This window comes from Trachemys scripta, chromosome 10 (genome assembly GCF_013100865.1).
Source record: "Trachemys scripta elegans isolate TJP31775 chromosome 10, CAS_Tse_1.0, whole genome shotgun sequence".
NCBI lineage: Eukaryota > Metazoa > Chordata > Testudines > Emydidae > Trachemys > Trachemys scripta.
The window spans coordinates 31,906,264-31,932,646 of record NC_048307.1 but is presented as its reverse complement, the minus strand read 5'-3'; the positions used below and the strand labels follow the sequence as shown (position 1 = coordinate 31,932,646).

At 44.4% G+C, this 26,383-nt stretch overlaps 1 protein-coding gene across 1 annotated transcript in view; it reads right to left on the bottom strand.

The window, feature by feature from the left end:
• AXIN1 (axin 1) overlaps window positions 1-26,383 on the bottom strand; it is a 184,839-nt gene that overhangs the window by 95,634 nt on the left and 62,822 nt on the right. Inside the window, exon 2 of the mRNA XM_034783055.1 lies at window positions 7,569-7,709. Within this exon, the coding sequence (XP_034638946.1) occupies window positions 7,569-7,709 (141 nt within the window). The remainder of the gene's footprint in view (window positions 1-7,568; window positions 7,710-26,383) is intronic.

Genomic DNA, 26,383 nt, shown 5'->3' with positions numbered 1-26,383 from the left:
TAATGACACTTTGTCCTTGAAGAATACTGTTAAGGGGGAAATTTGCCGTCAAGGCTGCAATCTCCCCGACCCTACGGGCTGACATGGTGGCTACTAATGAGGCCGTCGTCTTAAATAAATGGAGCAGAGGAAAGGTTGCCATAGGTTCAAATGGAGGTCTCATAAGGTAACTAAGTATCAACCTGAGGTACCAGGTTGGGATGGGGTCTCTAATCTGGAGTTCGAGATCCTCTAAACCCTTAAACCTAGAGTATACCAGGAGAGGAAAAATGGAGAATCCTTCTCCTGGAGGATGAAAGGGTGATATTGCAGCCAAATGGATCATGATCAAACTAACCAATAACCCCATTTTTTTCAGATCAACAAGGAATGCAGGATGAGTGAAAGGGGCACAGATTCTGGCAGTGGCTACAAGAATCTTTTCCATTTTGGCAGGTAAGTAGTACTGGTTGACCTCTTCCTACTATTCGGGAATACATTTTGTACTTCTGTGGAGCAGGAGGATTCTAACCCCTTGAACCATCACGGAACCATGCACTGAGGCATCCTGGGAGAGGAGAGAAGAAGTTGGGTGTTCGAGCAGTGGTTGGACACACAGGTGAAGCAGGTACGGGTACCAAGCTTTTCTCAGCCAGATTGGCACTCTAAGGATAATTCAGCCCTGACCAGCCTGATTTTGTTCATCACCCTTACTACCAGCAGCACTGGGGAAAACATACAGAACAGACCCTTCTTCCAAGATTGAAGAAAGGTTCTCCCAAGGAGTGGTGACCCAGACCCGCTCTTGAGCAGAAAAAAAGGCACTTCCTGTTTCTGGAGGTGGCCAAGAGAGACCTCCCCACCCCCGGCAGTCCTCATTTTGGAATATGCTGTGGAGAACTTGAGCATCTAGCTTTCATTCGTAGTCCTGTGAGAACTGTCTGCTGAGGACGTTGGTTGAGGTGTTCTGAATATCTGGAAGTAGACTGTTGCAATTTTGAACTTATGAACTATGAACCAGTTCCCTATCTTCCTGGGTTTGGCACACGGGGAGGGGGATCTTGCTTATCCCTGCTTGTTGATCTAGAACATACAGGATATGTTGTCCATCAGGACCCTGATTGATTTGCCCCGACGAGGGGCTGGAAATGAAGGCAAGCATTCCTGACAGCCCTGAGCTCCAACAGATAGATGTAGGAGCTGCCTTTGAGTAGCAAGTCATTGAGGTACGGGAAGACTAGGATCACTTCTTGTCAGACATAAGCAGCCATTACTGCCAGGACCTTTGAGAACACCCTTGGGGCTGAGGAAAGGCCAAAGGGAAACAATTGGAACTGGAAATAATCCTGGCCTATAGTGAAACATAGGAATTTCCTGTGCAATGGGTGTATCATTATATTGGAAATAGGCGTCTTGTAGATCAAGGGCTGAAAACCATTCCCCTTTCTCCAGTGAAGCAATTATGTTTGCTAGAGTCACTATCCTGAACTTCTGAGACTTTACAAACATTTTAGAAGTCTTAGATCACAGGGACAGCCGCTCGGCAGGAGAGGCAGAGTTTGAAACCTGGGTAGCCAGGCATGCCCTGCCAGGAAAAGTAAGTCTTTTCCACCCTTTGTTCTTTTCTGGCACAAAGAAATACTTGGAGTAAAACCTCATGCCGGTATTAGGAGGAAGGACTGATTCTATTGCTCCTAAAGGAGAGAGTTCACTTCTTGTCTCAGTGAAAGCTTGTGAGAGGGGTCCCTGAATAAGGACAGGGAATGGAGGTAGAAGGGAAGGAGTGATATAAAACTGATAGTATAGCCCGATGTTGTGATCTATATGACCCACTTGTCTGTAGTGATTCACCTCCAAGCATGTTGGAAATGGGAAAGGTGGTCTCCAAAGGTGGGAAGGTGGGCCAATGGGTGCAGCTGTAAAGCCAGGGGTGTGGGAGGATTTGAATCCATGACCAACCCATCAAAATTTGCTTTGAAGATGGCTAGATGCTTGTGCTTGTGGAGGGCAGCTGGGTGGCCCTCTTTCTCTGAAATCTATGTATTTCCGGGGGCGGATGGGGGTTTCAGAGTGTCACATCCAGAAAAGTGAGCAGGATGTGATCTCTGGGCAGTATGACCTACTAAACATTTTCTTATTTATAGGTGTAGCTATGCCCAGGAATTGTAAAGTAGCCCTAGAATCCTTCAGTGTGTGCAAGAACTCATCCGTGATCTCCAAGGAAAGCTTACAACCATCGAAAGGGAGGTCCTCAACAGTGTTCTGTACTTCAACCAAAAGCTGAAGTCATGATGCCCTGCGCATAACCACCGCCGTGGAAATGGACCTGGCAACAGCATCCAGAGCCTTGAAGAGCAGTTCTGGCTTGGCACTCAGAGGTGATGGACTGGAATTGCTCCCTATGCTCCTATGGCAGATGTTCAATAAAGGCCGTGAATCTGTTACCATTCGTAAAATCGTATTTGGCCATGAGCGCCTGATATTGCAGGGTTTCTGATGAAGAGGACTTTCGTCCAAAGAGATCATCTTTTCTGGTCTTTGTCCAAGGGGTGGACAGCACAGTGCTGTCTACCCCTCCTACTTACCACATCCACATCCTGCAGGGAGTTAGACTAGTGGTTCTCAAACTTTTTTTTTTTACTGGTGACCCCTTTCACATCACAAGCTCTGAGTGCGACCTCCCCTAATAAATTAAAAACACTTTTTTATATATTTAACACCCTTATAAATGCTAGAGGCAAATCGGGATTTGGGGTGGAGGTTGACAGCTCGCAACCCCCATGTAATAACCTCGCGACCCCCTGAGGGGTCCTGACCCCCAGTTTGAGAATCCCTGAGTTAGACTCTCCCAACCAATGGATACACAGAGTGGCCATCGCTCACAGGGACAGCCGCTCGGCAGGAGAGGCAGAGTTTGAAACCTGGGTAGCTAGGCATGCCCTGCCAGGAAAAGTAAGTCTCCCAGAGTGGAGAGAGAGGAGAAAAGTGATTATAATTATACTAACAACTAACTATACTAACTGATCTTAACAACTATAGAAAAATAGAAAGCCGAGGACTCCTCAAAGGGTACGGCTCTGTCTCAGGCTGTGGCAGTTGAGAAGGAACAGAGGGTGGTTCACCTCAATATCCCTATATAGCCTTGGTCTCCAACCTGAGAAGGCACAGGGCAGGCCGAATGGACACTACTAAATGAGAATCTCCTCTCAAAGGCTTGAGAGGCGCACACACACCATGAAGTGGAACACCCATAGGGACACTATTCAAAGAAGAGTGCTCTTTTCTTCTCATCAGATAGTCCATTAGGCTCACCTATAATAAGGTTCACAACTTTCACAGCTTCAGCAAGTTCCTCTTTCAGTCACACTGGCAATCTCTTTGCCACAAAAGCTTCCCACTGAGTTGAACGACGAATCCAAACAGCTTGGGGTGCAATAGGTTGGATTCTAAGCACCAGGCCACAGTATTTTCTTGTCACAGCTCAGGCATCAGCACAGTGCTGCCGATCCAACCCTACCGCAAGATCTGACTGTTGAAAAGCTTCTAAATTTTTCCCCCCTGTAGCATACACCGTCCGGGGAAAGCAAAACAGGCAGACCTCATGCATGGCTCTTTCCCACTTATACTGTAGTATTGTTAAAAGTTGGGCAGAAGATACCACACATCTGTAGTTTCATCAGTTGTATTGAAAGAAATTGTTCTCCTGTACCCTCAAACAGTTGTTCCTATACATCTGCAGCCATGGTGTGAATCCATTGTCTCACCGTATCACAGGAGAGGGGAACTGCTTTGATGCAACTGGCAGCATCAGATCCCAACAGAACATTAATGACACCCAAGACATAAGGTGAAATCAGTACTTCCTCCAAGAGGTTCAGCAGTTTTCAGCATTCATAGTGACACCAAGCAACTGCTCAGAGGACTTTAATGTTTACAGTATTGCTATTTACTAAATGAATGTCCGATTTCATAAACCCTCTTTTGCTTGAGAATTCCAGGGGTTTCTTTTCTAAGATGGAGGCTTTGCATTACTAATACAAAAAAAGCATAAAAACAATGTTTTGAAAAATGCTTTTACTCTTCTTTATCCATTACCGAGAAGCAAACGAAAGCACAAGCCCAATTTTTTATTTTATTTTACAGATCACCTTTCAGGGAATTAAGTGGTCTGAGGTGAGGGTGAGAGGTAAAGTTCCCTCATGAGGTTAGAAACCGGAAGAGACAAAAAAAGACTTAGAATTTTCTGCAGGGAAGGAGTATAACAGTGTAGTGGATGTGGTTAAACTATCTGAACAAGGACTGGCATAATTTACTAATTTAGAATAATCTCAAAGAGGGTGAGCACAGCAAGGTGGCAAAATTAGAAGGGAAGATTATACAGGTTATTTATTTAGGTTAATCAAGACTAAACTATATTGAAGAACTCATAAGAACCTAAAGTGAAGCTAGGTGATGAGGTAATATAATGGCAATTGATATTTAACATCAACAAGTGCATGGTAATACATATTTGGAGAAAAAATTGAAAGCTCTTTAAAACACTGATGGTTTCCAAGTTCACTTTAACCACTCAGAAAATAGAAGTCTGTGGTTTCGAACAATTTCTTCCAGGGGTTTTAGAAGTGAGGAAAACGGGGGATTGGAATGAGCCCTGCAAGTTTTACCTATGAACATGGTGGATTGTCCTTCACCTGGAGACTTTAAATCAACATGGGATGTCTTCTTCTAAAAAATCTGCTCTAGCTCAACCGTGAATGACAGGCTTGATGCAGGAACTGCTGGGAGCAGTTCTCTGGCCTGTGGGATGCAGGAAGTCAGACAGAATGATCATAATGTCTGGACTTAAAATCTATATATATAACTCAGGGACACAAGGTACAGTCCTTCCCACAATGGACTGGAAGGCTAACTCATTCTCCTTGCCAGAAATTGACCCTTTAGGCAGTCCATGCATCAGACACCTGCCTGAAGGCACTTGCTTAGATACAGGTTTCCTTTCAGTCACTGTCATAGATCCCACAGTTATGATTGGACTGCTCAAGCGGTCAGTCCTGTAAGAATGCACATCTATTTGCTCCCAGTCTCTTAGGCTGTCCATGCAGATTTGTTCACTGAGCCGACACTACTGAAGAAATACTCATGTTTCCCAGCCTGGAATTCTCTTTATTCGTGCATTTCTCCTCTCTGTTTTGTGTACTGAAAGATTACACTCAAAACTAGAACCCAGTTGCCTCGCCGCTCACCTTTCATTCAGTCTTAGTCATCTGGAATTAATGTAAAGTTGAACGCTTCCCTCTCCTTGAGCTGACTTGGCCATACTGATATCTGTCTGACATTCCACCCACCAAAGCAGCTTTCGTAAGACATAAAGGTCTCAATCCTCCAATTCACCACCTTCCACTCATCCTCTGAACAGTGTCAGGCATTTGGTAAGAAGATTGTTGCAACAGACACCTTTCAGGGTCCCTCCATTTCATTCGAATGATGAATTGGAATGACAGCTTGCACATGCCCAATGTTCCTTCCCCCGGTCTGTTACTGTACAACCAGTTCTCTTTTGTAACCTACACTCACATGTTGTTTTGCATGGTCTGTAGCTTTATCTATGTATTCTCAGTCATCATGTTTATTCAGATTTTTTCTCTCTAGCAATTCAGGAGACACTTTCCCATTGACAGAATCCCAGAAGCCATTTATGGAAAAGGATACTTCAAAAACTTAAACCAGTATTCTGGCTACTATACCCTCTCCTCCCTTTGCACAGTATGCCAAATCACAGCTTTTAAAGCCATTGTTTCCTGTTGGAGACTCAGCACATTTTATTAGAACAAGATTTTTTTACTTTCCTTATTAGGAGAGGAGAAAGGTAGAGGTTTTCCTTATTGGGGGTTAAGGACTTCAGAATTCCTTTGTATTACATTCCTCTTCTAGTGCACCAGACAACAAACACAATCATCTCTAATCCCCCTCTTCCTTACTCTCTCTTACCCTACTTCACTCAATTTAAAAAGTGTATCTGAAAGTAGAGGATTTATTTGCAGTTTGCCACACACTTTTAGCCCTTGTTAACATGCTTTTCTCTAAGGCCTCATCTACACTACACAGTTTTGTTGACAAAAGTCTGAAAAGCTTAGTTTTATCAGTATAATAAAGTAAGGCTCTTGAAATATCTAGCGTGTGAATATCCTCTCCTTTTGCCCCTCCAGACCCATGAACATGATACAGTTCTGCGGTGACCTAGAAGTATCCTCACACCTTCTTGTCAAACTGTCTTAAATGGGCTATCTTGATTATCACTACAAAAGTTTTTTTTCTCCTGCTGACAATAGCTCATCTTAATTAATTAACCTCTCAGAGTTGGTAGGGGAACTCCCACCTTTTCATGTTCTCTGTATGTACAGTATATCTATCTCCTCACTATATGTTCCATTCTATGCATCCGATGAAGTGGGCTGTAGCCCACGAAAGCTTATGCTCAAATAAATTTGTTAGTCTCTAAGGTGCCACAAGTACGCCTGTTCTTTTTGTGGATACAGACTAACACGGCTGCAACTCTGAAACATGTAACACAATGTCATTTTCTACTGACACTTTGATGACTGGAATGAGAACACATGAATAAAGATGACCCAGTATCAATCAAATGGCCTGGGTGTGGAGTAAGTACCAGCTTTGTATCTACATGAGCACTTCACAATCTTTAATGTATCTATCCTCCTGGGGGGGAGGGCAGGGCTATCACCCCCATTTTACAGATGGGGAAACTAAGGCACAGAGCAGCTAAGCAACTTGCCCAGGAGGTCTGTGGTGGAACAGGGACTGGAACCCAGATTTCCCATGTCCCAGGCTAGTACCCTAACCGCTTTTGCACGATCCTTCCTCCCTCTCGTGAGCCAAAATGTAAATGAGAGTAATTAAACATGGAAGGTATGATTACAGATAAATGAATTCCCTCCAAGCTTCAGGCATAAAGCCCAAGAAGTTCCCTGAACTGTACTCCAACAAAGTGATCACTGAGTGACACTCCGGTGCCATTATCTCGGTAATCAGATGTCTAAAAGGATTGTGTTTTCGATAAACCTGGGAAATTTCAGAAGATAAAACAAGTGGCAAACAGTGTAGCTGGAAGCCTGTTTGATTCAGTCCAGAAGGGGAGCAGTTTACCAGAAGCTAATCTCTGTTTTTACTTTGCAAACCCACCTGCAGTCGCTGGCTGTTAAAACCAGAAACACCTGCTGGTCATTATTTGGTTTAGATTACAAACATTCCCAGTCCATCAGACCAGAATAGTCCATGTCTCAACAGGTAACAACAAAGCAATACATCTAAAAAGGAAACCGTAACAGGAATGCATTGGAGCTAGATTGGTCACATGTCTGGTATATCCCATGTCAGCTACTTAACAGTTAGATATTCCTCCCCAGAATGATTCATCCCAACATCTAGGGCACTGACCTCTTTACACAGCCAAAGCCACAGGCTGGAATCTGAGAAATTAAATCTGCAGTCAATTCCAGCGGCCAGGAAATAGATACACGTCTCCTTTACTCCATGTCATGTTCAGTCCCCTGCCCAGGTAAGTTACTTACACACTGCTGTCTGTCAACGACATGGTGTCTGCATCACTAGACATGCTCTGCTGCTCACTGTCATTTGCACTGGTGGCTGGTGCCAGAGCATACCCTGTGTTGACATAGTAAGGGTTAACTGGCTCTCTCCACGGCCCATGCCTGAAAAAAATAAAATACAGTACAATTCAGATGACAATCTTAATTTCTGCTATTCCCGCAGTCTGAACCAGCAAGAATCTGCAGCTATTTTATAGGTTTTCTTCATATTAAATACAATAAAGGATCTTGTAGTAATGGCGGCAGAGATAGCAATGAGAGGTGAGCTGCAAAGAACATAGGTTAATAAGTAGAAACAAGGAACAGGCACAGACATTATGATGGTATAATCAGACGACACTACAATACTTCACTGTACAGCTCTAGGCTAGACTGGATGTAGGGCTATGTATCACAAGAGCTTGACTGTAACCGTGCGGCACAGCAGGTAAATGAAAGAAGAGTCATATTTAATGCAATATTGTATATTGCCTCTTTCATCCCCTCTTTCATTGCCCTCTTTCACCAACAATAGGAACGTCTAAGGGCACGTCTTCACTGGCAATGTTAAAGCGCTGCCTTGGCTTGTGTAGTTGCAGCATAGCTCTAAAAAAACCACCTTCATGAGGGGAATAGCTACCAGTGCTGGTGCACTGGCTACACTGGCACTTTACAGCACTGAAACTTGCAGCGCTCAGGGGGGTGTTTTTTCACCCCCCTGAGCGAGAAAGTTGCAGCATTGTAAAGTGCCAGTGTAGACAAGACCTTAGACTGTGTCCCATCTACAGAGAACAACACTGATGGGCAGCCATTCCCAGAGTAGATGGCAGCAGCCAGCCTACACAGAAATCTTTGGAGGCACACAAGGGCAAAAACCTACTCTAATAATGTGCCACAGAACCTTTAGCATCCTCACTAGATCTCTGGCTCACCCGCACATTGGGTGGAGGAGGTGTAGCATTCCCATCCATACCCCTCTGACTGTCTAGTAAATCCCCTTTCCATTTAGTCCCACACGCCAGTTCCATTGGACCTAGGCATGAACATGGATTTGGCCCTTTGTCCAGTGATGTTCCACACTGTGTGGGTATGTCTACACAACTGCTGGGAGCAGGTCTCACAGCCTGGGTCAACAGACTTGTGTTAGTGCGGCTCACGCTAGCACACTAAAAATAACTGCGTAGAGTTGCTTTGATATTTGGGCTTGGGCTGGAGCTCAAACTCTGAAGCCCACTCCCCTTCCTAGACTTCAGAACCTGAGCTCCAGCCCGAGCTGGAACGTCCACATGGCTTTTTTGAGCGTGCTAGCATGACTCGCTCCCAGCAGCTGCATAAACATGCCCTGTGTGGTTCTTTCCTTCTATTATCTGAGAGGAAGAATTCCATGCAGCTCCCTCTGACAACATTCGCTAATGCTGGAGTCACACTTTGATCTCCACAGACATGCCAGCAGTTTGGAGTCATGGTCACATGTGACTAGCACTGACAGCATGGAGCACTAAGGCAAAAAAGGGAAAGGCAGCTCTGCCCGCCTGGTGAGGGGACAATGGGCACTAGGCAACTAACACTTCAGTACCAACAGTGTGCATTTAAATCATCAGTGTTGCACCTCTGCTCAATTCATTAGCATGACAAGACAGGTGCTGCCAACGTCTCACAGACATACTGAACTCTGTCAGGTGTAGATGTAACAGACCAGGCCTCTGCCCAAGATTGGGCTTCACAGGGCGTTTGTCATTAACCATAGACTCCTACATCCATATTTAGGCACCCAAACAAGTCCCCTTATTTTCAAAAGTGTAGCCCAATGAGACAGACTGCAGCTCGTGAGCTGCGAGTATCTCTTTAATGAGTCTGCTGTGGCTCCTTGCAGCACATGATACTAAATCCCCGTGTCATTTAATTAACAACCAAAGTTATTAACCAATCAGGATGCTTTTACTATGTTATTAACCAATTATGTTATCAACTTGCACTGTTATTAACTTCTTTGCTGTGCGAAGGAATATGAAAATATATATAAACTCAGTATTTCCTGTCATGCTGTTTAAATATGAATAGCACTATAGTAAATGAAACAATGAATTCACACTACCATGGCTCTTTCAAGTAATATTGGTTGCTAATTTGGCTCCTGAACCACTGAGGTCTGAGTATTACTGGTGTAGCCAAAACTGGAAAATCTACAGAGGTCGCACATGCATAGCTTGTGTCCGTTGAGCCCACTGTACTCTCCAGGGGCTCCTTGCATCACCATCCCTTCAATTTCCTGTAGGCCACACTTCCATTCCCCTCTATTGCAGGGACTCCCTGCAACTCCCCCTAATCTTGCCCCTGCCAGGGGTTGTGTGTGCCTCCCATACAGGTGGTCCCCCACCAAAATCCGTGAATATATGATTGTGTGCCTGGTTCTACACACAAAATAGCACCAAGAAACACGAAGTACTGTATCGAGAGGAATTTCATACAGTTTTCTTCTCCTATGATATATGTTTTGTTTCAGCATCCCAGTTTACTAAACTCTCTGGAGTTTTCTACAGAGTAGGGTATAACTAGCATAACCTGTATTTTCTCTTTTACTGCTGACATATATGCTGAAAGCAATGGTATTTGGCAAATAAATTGTGCACTGGTCTATCACATACATCTAAACATGGTATCTCAGATTGTTTATACATCTCAGAACTAGAAAGCTTCCATTTCAAGTGGTAATGTATTGTTTAAAAAAAGACCATTCTATTTACAGGCAACTAAAACAGTGATGGCACTGCATGAATTCTAGGACTATTCTGGAATTAGTAACAAACTGTCATGCAAATTTACCAGCCAAGACACAAGATCTACTTATCTACAAAAACAATAAGGAGTCCGGTGGCACCTTAAAAAGACTAACAGATTTATTTGGGCATAAGTTTTCATGGGTAAAACCCCCACTTCTTCAGATGCACGGAGTGAAAATTGCAGATACAGGCATAAATATACTGGCACATGAAGAGAAGGGAGTTACCTTACAAGTAGAGAACCAGTGTTGACAAGGCCAATTCAGTCAGGGTGGATGTGGTCCACTCCCAATAATTGATGAGGAGGTATCAACACCAAGAGGGGGGGGAATTGTTTTTGTAGTGAGCCAGCCATTCCCAGTCCCTATTTAAGCCCAAATTAATGGTGTTAAGTTTGCAAATGAATTGTAGCTCTGCATTTTCTCTTTGAAGTCTGTTTTAGAAGTTTTTTTTGTTGAAGGATGTTCAATCTGTTATTGAACGTCCAGGGAGATTGAAGTGTTCTCCTACTGGCTTTTGTATGTTATCATTCCTGATGTGTGTCCATTTATTCTTTTACGTAGAGACTGTCCAGTTTGGCCAATGTACGTGGCAGAGGGGCACTGCTGGTACATGATGGCATATATCACATTAGTAGATGTGCAGGTGAATGAGCCCCTGATGGTGTGGCTGATGTGGTTGGGTCCTCTGATGATGTTGCTAGAGTAGATATGGGGACAGAGTAGGCAACAGGGTTTGTTACAGGGATTGGTTCCTGGGTTAGTGTTTCAGTGGTGTGGTCTGTAGTTGCTGGTGAGCATTTATTTGCTTCAGGTTGGGGGGCTGCCTGTAAGCGAGGACTGGCCTGCCTCCCAAGGTCTGTGAGAGTGAGGGATCGTCTTCCAGGATAGGTTGCAGATCGTTGATGATGTGCTGGAGAGGTTTTAGCTGGGGGATGTACGTGGTAGCCAGTGATGTTCTGTTATTTTCCTTGTGGGCCTGTCAATGCATCTGAATAAGTTGGTTTTTTACCCACGAGGTTCCACCGGACTCCTTGTTGTTTTTGTGGATACAGACTAACAGGGCTACCCCTCTGATACTTGTCCTGTAGTAGGTGACGTCTGGGTACCCGTCTCACTCTGTCAATCTGTTTCCTCACTTCCCCAGGTGAGTATTGTAGTTTTAAGAATTCTTGATAAAGATCTATTTATCTGTTACTATGATAACAAAAAACTAATATTTCCCTCATCTGTCAAAAAACAGCCCTTCTCAAGCAAGTAGGCTGTGCAGAATTTTTAAGGCTGATATAGAGTATCCAAAGTTTTTCAGTTCTCAGTAAGCTATTTTATGTATTTTATTTTATGTAGAGAGAGTCCTGTGAGTCCTCTCCAGGATCCGGGGCAGTCTGGCAATCCACAGGTATGAGTCCTCTCATGCTAAGCCCTACCTTGAGATGGCAAGCCAGCTTGTTCTTTTCCTAGCAAGCAAACTTTCCGGTTGTCATTTTAAATGTGCGCTGGCAGAACCTTAGTTCTATATTCCATTAGGTCTCAGAACAGGTTTCTAGGTCAAGGAAATAATTTGAACAAGTTTGTCCTAAACAGCAAGGCATAGCAAGTCACAATGTCACAACTCACATTTTCCATTTTTGCCTCCTGAATAATGGTCAGTTTTGAATAGTAAAGAAACACCACGAAGTATAATCCTCCTGTCAAGTTTGATATGACAGTTGGCACTATGGAGGCAGATATAACTTCTTACATCGGGGTGAGAATGATGGATAGGTCAGGCCTTCCCCGCCGGCAAAGAGATGGATACTTTTTTGGGTAACCCAATTAAAATGTACCACCACCTTCTAGTGGACTGTTTGCCAGGTACTCTCCTGGCCGCCACTAGATTTTTCCAGCAATACATTTAAATATAGCGCAGCAATTTATAATGCATTTAAGGACTACTACAGACAGTATGTCTTATAAAAGACAATTTGATTAATCAATTCCTCTTTCACATCAGCTGATCATGTAAAATGGGCCGAAGAGAAGGAAAAGAAAAAGCCTCCCAGATTAATCCTACTGATAATGCAATATTTGCCACATACTAGTCTGCAAGAGAGAAACAAAGCCCTTAAGTTATTTTTATAGTTAAAATGTTCAATTTTGTCCATTCCTTGCAACTGGCAGGGCTGAATTTGTTGTAGGAACCCCACGCTCCCCATACAGGGTCACACAATTCCTCTATAGGGGAAGGATCGCAGCTATCCTGCTGTTCCTGCACAGAGGACGTCCTCGGGAAAAGCAACTCAGCAAAATTCTGCAGTTTCATCATGACACACTCAGATATGGCTGGGTAGGCATCGTGCGGAAGTAACACAAGAATAATTCTCTGCCACCACTACTTGGGGAAGAGTAGTGGGAAAGAGAACTTCTCTCTTTCCTTCAGCTCCCATTCTTCCTGCGCCCCCAGAAACAGCAGAGGTTCAGCTTGAGATATCACTCCTGCAGTGACCTAGAGGCATCATTTCATCCCATGGCTGCTGCTGCTAGGAGAGCATTACCTGCAGGAGCAAGAGCACAAGCAGGATTCTGCGTGGAGGAGAAAGTTTAAGGAGGCAGAAAAGAGAATAAAAACTTTTAAGGAGAGAGGACGCAAAAAGCAGGAGGAGCAGGAGACTCGCAGAAGAGGGTTGCTGGACCAATGACAATACTTAACATTAATGTGGGCTTTCCATCCAGCACACTAGCAGTATTGCAGGAATTTGGGATCCAGTTCAATGTACCACCCACAGAGCCAATAAGGACAGGGAGTGCCACTCAGTCTCTCTCCATGCTCCTAGCAACCCCTCTAGCTGAGCAAGGAAGCCATGGCTGCGGGCTGCAGAAGGGACAGTTCCAGTCTGCCCCTATGGAAAGATACATCAATCACTGCATTCATTCATTCATTCACTTGATACAAACTCTCAGCTCCTTCTCTTAGTGACAGAGTTGATGTGAAAGTCAAAAGAAAAAAAACTCCTAACACTTCTCTCATGGCCCATGGAGCCCCATTATTTGAAAGTAGACGTGTCCGTGTGCTGGGCAAGGAGAGAACCAGCACCACTCTCCCTTCCTCCTCTTCCAGTAGAGCACCCAAAGAAAAGTAAAATTAAAGAACTGCTTGGTGCCGATATAGAAAGACATAAGGCAGTCCCCACCTCTGCAGCACTGCAGAACACTGTTAAGAGGAATTCTTTGGGTATCCATTTGAGATGGCGGAATGAATTCCAAAAGGATAACACCAAACAGATGGGTGCCTTTGATTCCTCTCAGTTCCAGAGGACTGAAGAAGATAAGCACTCTCCTATTAAAATGTACACGGCTGTGAACTTTCCATTGAGAATACAGGAAAGGGGTTAGTCCCAACTGTTATGTTTAGTTAAAATTATGCACTTAAGCATGTATACAGGAGGGATTACTTACAGCTTAGCTCTGGCCTCTAATACTCAAACGTGAATGTAAACTCTGGGTAAGCATAAGTAAAGAGTATAGGATTTCAAAGCAATCATAACAGGTGACGTTACTTTTGAGGAATCCATCTGCACTCCATCCTTCTCTAAATGTTCTCCTGCCCTGACAACTCTCTTCAGCTGGACCGTATCACTGTTTGAACGGTTCACACTGTGCCTCTGAAGAACACTTGCAACAGATACTAATAAAAAAAACAAAAAAACATGCAGTCTAACAATGAGGAACTGATCCTCTTCTCAGTCAAGGAGATACAGCTACCTAAGGAATACAAACTCACTTACTCTGATTTTAAATTTCTGTTAAAGACACCTATGCACCAAATGCAAACTCTGACAGGAGAGTGAAGGAAGAGGATAAACAAACAAAAAGTTCCTCTTGATTTCTGAAATTACATTTTTATATCCACAGCACAAGGAAAACACCGCAAGAATTTCACAAGGACATACCAAACACTTAAACCTCAATCTCTCCACTGTTCAATTTCAAAAACAGTCACATACAGAACAATTAAAACAGGATTAAAGATCCAATGAACCAAACATTGCAAAGCAGGGCAGAGAAAATCATCCTTAAACCAAGCTGTGATGACATGGCAGGAGCAAGGGTGGGAGGACTCAGCAATGGGGATGCTTCTGGCCCATATGCTCTAGACCAGGGGTGGGCAATCTAAGGCTTGTGGGCCGGATCTAGCCCATCAGGGCTTTAGATCTGGCCCACAGGATTGCCACCCTGTCACGCCGCGGGTCCTGCACTGGTACCTGAAGTGGCTGGCACCACATCCCTGCAGCCCCTGAGGATGGAGGAGGCAGAGGGCTCCACGCGCTGCCCTCGCCTGCAGGCACCGCCCCCCACAGCTCTCATTGGCCAAGAATGGGGAACCGCAGCCAATGGGAGCTTCAGGGGAGGTACCCAAGGCGAGGGCAGTGCACGGAGCCCTCTGCTCCCCTCTCCTGCTGGGGCTGCAGGGACGTGGTGCTGGCCGCTTCCAGGAGAGGCGCAGTGCAGGGCCAGGGCAGGCAGAGAGCTCGCCTTAGCCCCGCTGCATGCAGCTGCCACCCCAGAGCTGCTCACAGTAAATGGTGCTGGGCTGGAGCCCGCATCCCGCATGCCTGCCGCATCCTGCATCCCTCCTGCACCCCAGCCCCCTGCCCTGAGCCCCCTCCCACACTCCTCCCTGCACCCCAACCTCTTGCCCTAAGCCTCCTCCTGCACACTGCACCCCCTTCCACACTCCCTCCTGCACCCCAACCTCCTGCCCAAGCCCTACATTCATAAGCCTGCATGCAATTTCCGCACCCAGATGTGGCCCGAGGGCCAAAAAGTTTGCCCACCCCTCCCCTAGGTACACACTTGAGAGGTAGAAGGCAGTCAATTTTGACCGAGTGTCTCTGCTTTGGGAGATTGCTGGGTATTGTGACACCTGGATCAAGTCTCTCCCCTCCTCAACTGTTGACGTTCACAGAATATTTGCATGTGACAAAGATATCTTGGGAAATCAGTAAGCATCTCCCTCGGGCAGCACTCAGCCTCACTTTGATTAAATGCATATTCTACTTCTAAATATTAAACTGAACTAGTCAGAAAATTTATTTCTTTGGATTAAGATGATCACAAGAGTGATCATACTCTCATACTCTAGGCAACCAATGCAGGACCCTGATATTATCAAATGCATTTGCTTATATGACAGTATTATTCACAGAGAAGAAAAATATTTGTGCGTTCCTGTAGCCATTCGCCACTCTCCAAATATCACCTATTTTCCACTCCTAGAACAGAGACAAGAATAGTGCAAACTAAGTGTACAATGCTCTCACAACTTCAGTTTTGCTAAACTTTGTAGCTTAAATGTGAGTGGCTAAGCCCTGGTCTACACTACATGGTCAGGTTGATGCAAGGCAGCTTACATTGACCTAGCTGTGGATGTGTCTTCACTTACGTAAAACAGGATGTTAGGATCATTAAAAAGGGGATAGAGAATAAGACTGAGAATATATTATTGCCCTTATATAAATCGATGGTACGCCCTCATCTCAAATACTGCATACAGATGTGGTCTCCTCATCTCAAAAAAGATATACTGGCACTAGAAAAGGTTCAGAAAAGGGCAACTAAAATGATTAAGGGTTTGGAAAGGGTCCCATATGAGGAGAGATTAAAGAGGCTAGGACTCTTCAGCTTGGAAAAGAGGAGACTAAGGGGGGATATGATAGAGGTATATAAAATCATGAGTGATGTGGAGAAAGTGGATAAGGAAAAGTTATTTACTTATTCCCATAATACAAGAACTAGGGGTCATCAAATGAAATTAACAGGCAGCAAGTTTAAAACAAATAAAAGGAAGTTCTTCTTCACGCAGCGCACAGTCAACTTGTGGAACTCCTTACCTGAGGAGGTTGTGAAGGCTAGGACTATAACAGAGTTTAAAATAGAACTGGATAAATTCATGGTGGTTAAGTCCATTAATGGCTATTAGCTAGGACGGGTAAGGAATGGTGTCCCTAGCCTCTGTCTGTCAGAGGGTGGAGATGGATGGCAGGAGAGAGATCACTTGATCATTGCTTGTTAGTTTCACTCCCTCTGGGGCACTTGGCATTGGCCACTGTCGGTAGACAGGATACTGGACTAGATGGACCTTTGGTCTGACCCGGTACGGCCTTTCTTATGTTATGTTCTTAAATTTGGCTCCTGGAGACGTAAGTGCCCCACTACGCTGACTTAATAACGCTACCTCCCCAAGCAGCATAGAGTCATCATCGGCGTAATTAGGTCAATGCAGCGATAGTGTAGACACTGAATTACTTACGCTGACTGTTACTGGCCTCCAGTAGCTGTCCCACACTGACCATTCTGGTCACTGTTGAGAACTCGGTTGCCCAGCAGTCAGGAAGCTGCCCCTCCCCTTTACAGCCTGCAAATTTTTGAAATTCCTTTTCCTGATTGGCCGTCTTGGTGAGTACACTTAGCAGCTCTCCATTATTGAATGTAACTGCTCAGCTGACCATGCCGGCTACACGCTGCAGACATGCTCCAGCGTGGAGTACACGGGAAGTGGTGGATCTCCTGGGTCTGTAGAGTGAAGAGGCTGCGCAGGCACAGGTCCGATCCAGCCGTAGAAATGTAGACATCTATGAACAGATTGCTCAGGGGATGCAGGAGGAGGACTATGACAGGGATCTGCAGCAGTGCCATGTGAAAGCTGCGGCAGGTGAAGCAGTAGGCCAAGGAGACCAACGATCGATACGGTGCTGAGCCACAGATCTGCTGCTTTTACAAAGAGCTCCATGCCCATCCTCAGTGAAGACTGCCCCTTGCCCCCACCAAGAGCTCTGTGGCTATTTCTAAGTCACAGGCCTCTGTTGTGAACAGCGAGGAGGAGGAGTATGGGGGGCAGGCGACAAGCTGCACAGCAAACCAGGACGTGTTTTTGACTCCACCGCAGTCCAGGCAGTCCCCACAGTCCAGCACGGGTGAGCCTGGTGCAGGGGAAGGAACCTCTGGTAAGTGTTTTCTTTGAAATTACAGGGCTGGAACCCCCAAAGTAGCAGGACACATCTGCTGATTTACTCTGTTTTACTTGTGCAAGAAGAGGCAGTGGAACAACCACGAGAGGCAGAGCTGCTGTCTGCTTTTCATTCCCCCTTAGAGCGAGGCAGAGGGGGCCACGTGGAGCAATTTATGTGCACTGGGATGTCCCGTGAATCCTCCATAGAGATCTCGATGACACTTCCATGGAGGTACTCAGCAATCCTCTGCCAAAGTTTCTGGGGAGGGCTGCCTGATTTCTTCTGCCTCAGAAGGACACTTCCCCATGCCTCTCAGCGATTACTTCAGCAGGCACCACTGCAGTATGCAGGCTAGAAGCATACGGGACCAGGCAGCATGGGGATGCCAGCAGCAGCTGTGCTCTCTCTGCCTCTGTTACCCTCAGGGGTGAGATATCAGCTAAAATCATAACTGTTCTGTGGAACACTGCCAGTATTCAGTGCCATTGGCCTATACTACTAGAATTATGCCAGCAAGCTAGTCCCCCTTCATTCCCCAACCCTCCTCGAGGGTCATACCACAGCTGGTATGTGACTGGCGCTTGCTCTATCAATCCCAAGCAGAAGTGAGACTGTAGTACTTACAAGTTTTGGGGAGCAAGGGGAGGGAGTTCAGTATCTTAAGTTTTGACTTCCTGTTGTGAATACACTGACCGTGGTACCTGTGTGTGATGTATCTGCAGCTGCTGCCATTGTGGCTTTCAGGGCCTCCCCCTCCACACCCACAGAACGCCTCAGCCAGATAAGAAGGAGAAAGAAGAGGACTCGGGAGGACATGTTTCAGGAGATCCTGCAAGCCTGTGCTGCATCAGAGAATGAGCCCAAGGCCTGGAGGATCCCCCCTACACACAGCATGGAGGAGGGTAGCGCTGAGAGAAGAAAAGCGCAGGAAAAGGAGAGGGATATGCAGCAGCAGCAGGAAATGCTTGCACTTCTCAGAGAGCAAAGAGAGATGCTGCAGACTCTGGTCTTCCTCTGCAGCCCATAGAGAACTCAGTATTGGAACCTTCCTACACCCCCTCAACATTCCACATGGCCTCAGGGGTCGGTGCACCTCCCTTACCGCTCCACCCAGGGGGGACATTAAAGATAATCACAGCTTCTCAGCATACAATGACCCGTGAAAGCCACGGTGGGCGTACGTGTACCTGAAATGGAATGTTCTTTCCCCTTAATAAATTAAGGGAACAAAACTTAGGAAGTTTTCATATTTTTTTTAATTGCCTGGTTCATGTTACAGAATAAGATTCTATTTTTTGGAACAAAATTAACCTTTATTAGTTGACAACATGTGCTGTCTGATGCTGAGCTGGTCTGACACCCACCAATTACTTGCCACTTCACTTTTTCACAGAACCCATAACACCATTCACGGACAATATTTATAGGTGCAACGACAATGTCATATTCCAGCATACAATGCAAACACTACAAGATTTATACCAGGTTGCAAAAGAGCAAGGCCAGGTAGAGCACACTACACCACCGCACACTACTCTGACTTGCTATTTAAAGGGTCTTTTAAAGACTCCCTAAGCCGTATAGCTGTGCGTTGAGCTCTTCTTACATCCCTGATATCTGGCTGTTCAAATTTAGCAGACAGTCACTCCACCTCCACCCTGGCAGAAACTTCGCCCCCTTTGCGTCACAGATATTATACAGGACACAGCAGGCAGCTATAACCATTGGGATACTTTTCTCACTGAGGTCCAATCTTGTAAGAAACCCTTCAAATGACCAACGCCACATTCATCTGGTGAGCCTGTAGTTGAAGCGAACCTTGGTGCTGTTGAGATGGCCTGTGTACGTCTTCATGAGCCACGGGAGTAAGAGGTAGGCTGGGTCTCCCAGGATCACTATTAGCATTTCAATATCACCAATGGGAATCCATTGGTTAGGAAAGAAACTCCCTGCTTGCAGCTTTCTGAACAGTCCTGTGTTCTTAAAGATGTGTGCATCATGCACCTTCCCTAACCAGCCCACACTGATGTCAGTAAAATGTCCCTGGTGATCCACCACAGAAACATGGCCCTTTCTGTTGACGTATTCTGTGGCAAGGTGTGTTGGTGCTAAAATAGGGATACGCGTGTCATCTATCACCCCACCGCTGTTCAGGAACTCCACTGCTGCAAATCCATCCACTATGTCCTGCACTGGGAGGCGATTAATGGCCCTGCCCCTGCGGTGAATTTCCCAACTCCAAATTGATTCCTGACTGACCGGTAGCTATCTGGAGTTGCAAGTTTCCGCAGTGCAATTGCCACTCACTTCTCCACTGTCAGTGTGGATCTTATTTTGATGTCTCTGTACTGGAGGACTGGGGTGAGTTTGGCACTACAGATCCAGGAACATGGTCTTGGGCATCCAAAAGTTCTGCAGCCACCGCTCATCATCCCAAACCTGCATGACAACACAATCCCACCAGTCAGTGCTTGTTTCTCAGGCCCAGAACAGCGCTCCACCATCTGCAACTGCTCCATGAATATCACCAACAATTCTTAATTGCTTCTTATAATGTCCCACAGCAATCTAGCCTCCAAGGAATCGTCATGTTCCCATCTGCTCCTCTTGCAGCTCTGTAAATTCTGCAGGGTCATGCACCCTGTGCTTGCAACACTCATGACAATAGGGCAGAGCTGTGCACATGCCATGCTGCTGACCGAGATGGTGGAGAGCGAGGAGGGATGCCCAGGTTTGTGGGGATTTTGAAAAGAAGGCACAAGATATTATGGGATGCATATGAAATTATGGGATGGAGAACACTGCATTATGGGACGCTGACCCCATGCTCCCAGTCACCCCTGCGTGACTCATTTTGGCCCCATCAAGCATTGTAAAAACTTCCCAAAACATCCTGCCCTGGATGATGGCAAGTTGTACAGTGGGATATGCTGCACTCTGCATCGATACAAGTGCTCCTGGGGAGACACGCATCACTTGCACAAGGAACAAAGTGTGCACGTGCACAAGCAATGTACTAACTGCAGCAGCTGTATTGTTGACGTAACTTAGGTCAACATAATTTTCCGGTGTAGACATGGCCATAGAATCCTGACTACTCAGAGCTATCCAGGACTTCCCAACACCTCTACCACTTGATATTTAGTTGTAGGACCTCTGCCAATTCACTTTCACCGAAGCACTGCAATCACATCCTCTGCTATTCCAGTCCTGGCCTCACATAGCTCTGTCAGTGCATCTCGGTGCTGACTTGCAGAATGCCCTGCTACTGAGTTCTGGGCCTCTCCTGGTCCTCTGCTGATTTCTGCCAAACACACTGCTATTGCTTTTAATAAAAAGAGTAAGAGAACACGATTTGGAAAAGAATTTCTTCTAGCCCCAAATGATCTACCAAGTAGGGTACTTTGGAAATATTTACATTTTCTGTATCCCAGCAAGAAGTGTTTGTAAACACAGAGGCAGCCAAATACATTCTGGAACATGCTGGTAAGGCTGGCTGCATTTCAGAGGCTAGTCTCCTCTAGCATTGGCAGGCAACACCCTGAAAGGCCTTTCTAATATCGCAGTCCAGGGATGGAGATTCTGAAGGACTGGTGTATGCCACCTTCACCTGAACACCCTGTTTCTACACAATGATGCTCTAATTGCAAAGAACCGAATATGCCTAACACAGGAGGACTATGGTGGTAAGAGAAGGCAGCAAAATAAAGACAATATTTTCCAAACAGGTGACACAGCACAACCAGATTTCACAGCTCCTTGCTGCAATGCTACTCAAGAGCTCTATTAGCCGACATGAAATACCTGTTTATCCTCTTTGCTTGAGTTTATAACACCTCTTATTTCTAACCAAGGTTTGAAACAACTCGCTTGCCATAGGCAAATCAGAAATTTTCCCTGAAGACGAGGGGCCTCTAAGCTACCAATTTCTGCAGAATTTAAGCTTTAATTTTAAAGAGGACGTTTCCCAACATTAGGCTGCAAAGATAACGTTCCATCTGTGTACCAATGCAGTACTGTCTACCCAAGCCTGCAAGCGACTGCAGCCTTTAATGCTGCTCATAATTTACCCTAGAACCAGAAGGGAAACTGACTAGCCTCTAGCCAGTTTCATGGCTACACTTGAGAACCCTCTCTGAAACTAACAAGAAAAACAACCAGCTTCATGCTGTGGCCACTGTCTTGGAAAGCGCTGAGGAGCAGCAGAGTCAGGCACTGGAGCAAGTAATAGGGATGGACACTCCAAAAATGGGAGCTGGCAAAGGTACAAAGTAACAGAGACCTTTCCTGTCGCCTTCACTTTCAGCAGACAAGAGGCAGAGGCCCAGGCAAAACAGTTCAGACACCCCTCTTCCCTTCACAACAACCAGGAGAGCATGGGAGAATAAAGTTCCTTCTCCCTTTTAATGGTCAAAGGATAGAAGAGAGAAGTTCATATTTGCTGTCACCTACTCGATAGAGATTAATATAAAAGATAGAACCCCTGAGCAGGGTCTACGAACAACACACGAGTTAGAATCCTTGCAATCTACCCTGAAACTCAGCCTTTCATATCAGCCTCTGGCTAGATGGTTAAACCTTCTGACTAGTAAATGTTTCAAGCCCTGTGCTAAAGATTTTCAACACATAATTGCCTTTTCCACGTCAAAACACTAATGACGCAGTCTTATGTTTGTGAAACACCAATACTTCAGTCTGTTTGAAGAACGTGTTACATTTTTGCTTCATTGTTCATTACCAATTTATTTATAAAGCGCCTAGGACACCATAGTATCTACTGGTGCAGCAGACACTGTAGGGATATAATCCAAAAGTCCAAGTTCCCTCTAAAGGGACAAGTGGTCTACCCCTCCTTCATTCCAATTTCTCAAGTGAATACCTTTATTGACTGTCTTTTGGGAGAAAGGTACAACAGCTCTGCACATGGTTTGGTCCCCTTTGATTCCACTCTCCTCCTCAAAAAGCAGCAGTTTAAAGAAATGTAATGAGTGCCTTCACAACTGGGAAGATGTGGCCCATATTGAAACAATTCTCCAGCTAACCCTTCAGAGAAAGCTGTTCTAACCCCACTGATGTAGTCTGTGAAAAATTAAGCTTTAGATGAACACATTATCATGTGCCTCCCTCCCTCCTGAAAAAGGATGCCTTTAGAAATGACAGCTTGCTGATTCTTAGGCTGACAACGAATATTAAAACAGAGTTCTCTTGTTTACGATATTTACATCTACCACGCATGTGGGTAATTGTCCCATGGAGTCAGATTTTCACAGCAGCCTTAGTTCTGTACTGAAGTATCAAACCCAGCAAGCTCCCTGCTAGATACATTAAGAAGCCAGGAAAGCATATAATAATACTTCATGTAGTGCTAAATTTTACTGTTATAGTCAGCCAAATAAAAATGTGCACTCATTATCCTATGCTACATGACCTTCAGCAATTCCCTAGGCATATTTAAATATCATGTGCTGTCAATTATCTGATAATAATGCCCAAATGGTGGAGTTGCCTTTAAACAAGAGATTAGAATAAAATCTACAAGGATGTTTTGGCATTAAAGAGCGAAAAAGATTACTTATCAGGTGAACAGAAAGGTTTAGTATTCAAATGTATGATAAAACAAAGGCTGGTCTCTCATGCACTAAATGTTGTGCCTTGTTGTGTTTAGTGCTGAGAGACTAGCACTACAGAACTCACAAGAACAGTGCCAGCATCTTTTGCAGCTGAAAGTGAAACAGATTACAAAGAAGCAAAGCTAACCAACTTTCCTCCCACCTGGATTTAACCTACACTTGCGTTTCAAAGAGTCTAATCAAAAGGCTGAAATTGGGGATTGATTTGATAATCTGACAGCAAATCCTCAGAACTGCTCAGTCCACAGTCCTTCTCAATAGACTGTGTGGTCAGATGCCAGCGTGTGTGTCAACTTTATCATTGTGTCAGGCTAATAGCAGCGGTTTTAGGCAGAAGTGACTTCCCTGGAAGAGCAGATCATCTTTGGACAGACTATTCTGTTCTCTGCAGAAGTCAAAAAGTTAACTCCCAGCTGTGTCGCATGTAAGGGAAGCAATAAAATCACTCCACACAACACTAGAAAGGCAGCCGATCAAAATCTGATCCTCCAAAAAAATAAAACATCTAGAGAGTTTGAAAGGGAACAGCAGTCTGTCATCTGCAGGTATAAGCAGGATTCGTCACATTCTGCAGATGTCAGGGAATTTAAGTTTACAGACTATTTTTTAAAAAGCTAATAAGATGACACCCTCTCACCCCCGTTTGCACATTTATATATTCTGATATGAAAAAAATGCAATGCACAGATGAGCACTCTCTTCTTCCTATATTCCAATAATCTAAACAAAGCTGTCAACTCCAACTGGCGGTACACTAGTAACTGTTACATGGATCAGGTCTACACTAAAAAGTTTTGCTGGCATGGCTTTGTTGGCTAGGTGTGTGAAAAGCAAATCACACCCAGCCAATAGTCATGCCAGCAACCTTTCTTCCCTCCTCCCCCTCCAGTGGCCTATACACAGCTTACTCTGGAAAGAGCCCTTTTGCTAAGAAAGCTAATGTCATTTGGGGAGGTAGTTTATCCTGTCAAAAGAACTCCTTTGGTTGGTACAAACTGCATCTTCACTAGGAGGCTTTGCTGGTAGAGCTGTACTGGCCAAGACTTTGTAGCGTGGACTAACACATAAGGAGTGTAAGTTGCTACTGGCAGATATTAAATAGAGTTAAACCACCTAGACACAGGGCTCTAGCAATCTGAGTTTCTAGGTCTTTTGACTCCTGTGCACTGCTGTGAATATGGCAGTTTTGAAGACCCACAGCACAGACGATGCATCCATTCATGCAAACTGCAGCTGCAACGCGCATCAGAAATGCCCCATTGTGCACAAAAGTGCATATGAAAAGAGTGGCATGGATTTTGTAAAAACTGGAAAGACACTGCAGTGCAGGAGAGAAAAACTGAAAATACTTAGAAGCATGTTGGGAATTCTCCTTTGAAATGGAATCTTTGGGCTGAGTATTTCACTTTTCATCTAACCTATAATAAAATACTTTTTCTTAAAATACGAACGGCATAATTTGACTTACACCACTTAACATTTATTTGTCCATTAAAGTTGGCAATTTCCTTTAAAGACCTGATTATTCCAAATATTTCAGGGATGGCTGATATATCCCTAACCTAACCTACTCAGAAATTAGCACTTTAGAAAACAGGATACGACTTCGAAGTTGCAAAGAAATTGGAAAAAAACTTTCTAGAGATTTCAACTGACTATGCCTCTATACATACTAACTCCAAATCCTTCTGATCATCAGAAGTGAGACTGTTTCCATCTTACCTACCCAGGTGTAATCTAGACTGTTTCCAGATACAGGTTTTAATTTAAAATTGTATAAACCTAATCTTGCTACTGCAGAATATAAATTCAGGTCTTCCTCTGAAAGATTGCATACCTTTCCCTTGTATGTTTAGGATTAAAAATCTCATATGTTTAATACTTAAGTGCAAAATAAATGAGTTAAAGTAAAAACAAAACAGAAAGAATACATGTATTTTTGGTCATCTATCAACTGCAACACTGGTCCTAGGAATAGGGTTTCAGATCAGAGCAGCATAACATTTTGTTCTACATCTCTGAATTTACGGCCTCCAACAATCACAGAATCATAGAAATGTAGGAGTGGAAGGGACCTTGATTGATTATCTAGTCCAGTCCCCTGAACTGAGGCAGGATTAAGTATTTTCTAGATCATTTTTGACAGGTATTTATCTAACTTGTTCTTACAATCCTCCAAAGACAGAGATTCCACAACCTTTCTAGGTAATTTGTTCTAGTGCTTAACTATTCTTACAATTAGGAAGTTTTTCCCTAATGTCTAACCTAAATCTTGCTTGCTGCAATTTAAGTCAATTACTTCTTGTCCTGTCCTCAGTGGATAAGGAGAATAATTTATCTCCCTCCTCTTTATCACAACCTTCTACAAACTGAAAACTGTTATCATGTGTCCCTCAGTGTTCTCTTCTCTAGACTAAACAAACCCAATTTTTTCAATAGCTCCTCACAGGTCATGTTTTCTAGATCTTTAATAATGTTTGTTGCTCTCCTCTGGACTTCTTCCAATTTGGACACATCCTTCTTGAAGTGTGGTGCCCAGAACTAGACACAGTACTCCAGTTGAGGCCTTATCAGCGCTGAGTAGAGTGGAAGAATTACTTCCCGGGTTTGCCTACAACACTCCTGCTAATACATCCCAGAATGATGTTCGCTTTATTTGAAACAGTATTATATTGCTGACTTATTTTTAATTTGTAGACTATACAATAACCCACAGATCCTTTTCTGCAGTACTCTCTCCTAGACAGTCATTTCCCATTTTGTATGTGTGCAATTATTTCTTCCTAAATGTAGTACTTTGCATTTGTCCTTATTTAATTTCATCCTATTTATTTCAGACTGGTTATCCAGTTTTTTTAAGATCACATTGAATTCTAATCCTGCCCTCCAAAGCACTTGCAACTCCTCCCAGCTTGGTATCATCCACAAACTTTATAAGTGTACTCTGTATGCCATTATCTAAATCATTTGTGAAGATAGTGAATAGAACCGGACCCATGACACATCCCCGGGGTGTCAGCTTGACTGTGAAACATTGTCAATTACTCTCTGAGTACGGTTTTCTAACCAGTTGTGCACCCACCTTATAGCAGGATCATCTAGACTATACTTCCTAGTTTACTTATGAGAAGGTGATGTGAGATGGTATCAGAAGCCTTACTAAAGTTGAGATATATGGTATCTGTTCATGCTCATTTGGACAAGTTAGATTGGACTTGCAAGGAAAACTTGGCCATTTTAAAAACTCAGCTTCTGTGTATTGTGAGAGATTAAAAATGTTGACATTAAATGTCTCCAGTAACATCTACCAGACAGTTAATTGAGAGCAACAGTTTAAAATGCAAACATAATGAAAAAAGGAAACGTGAGGTTTGCCAGTGTCCCCCATTCTGGAAGCAG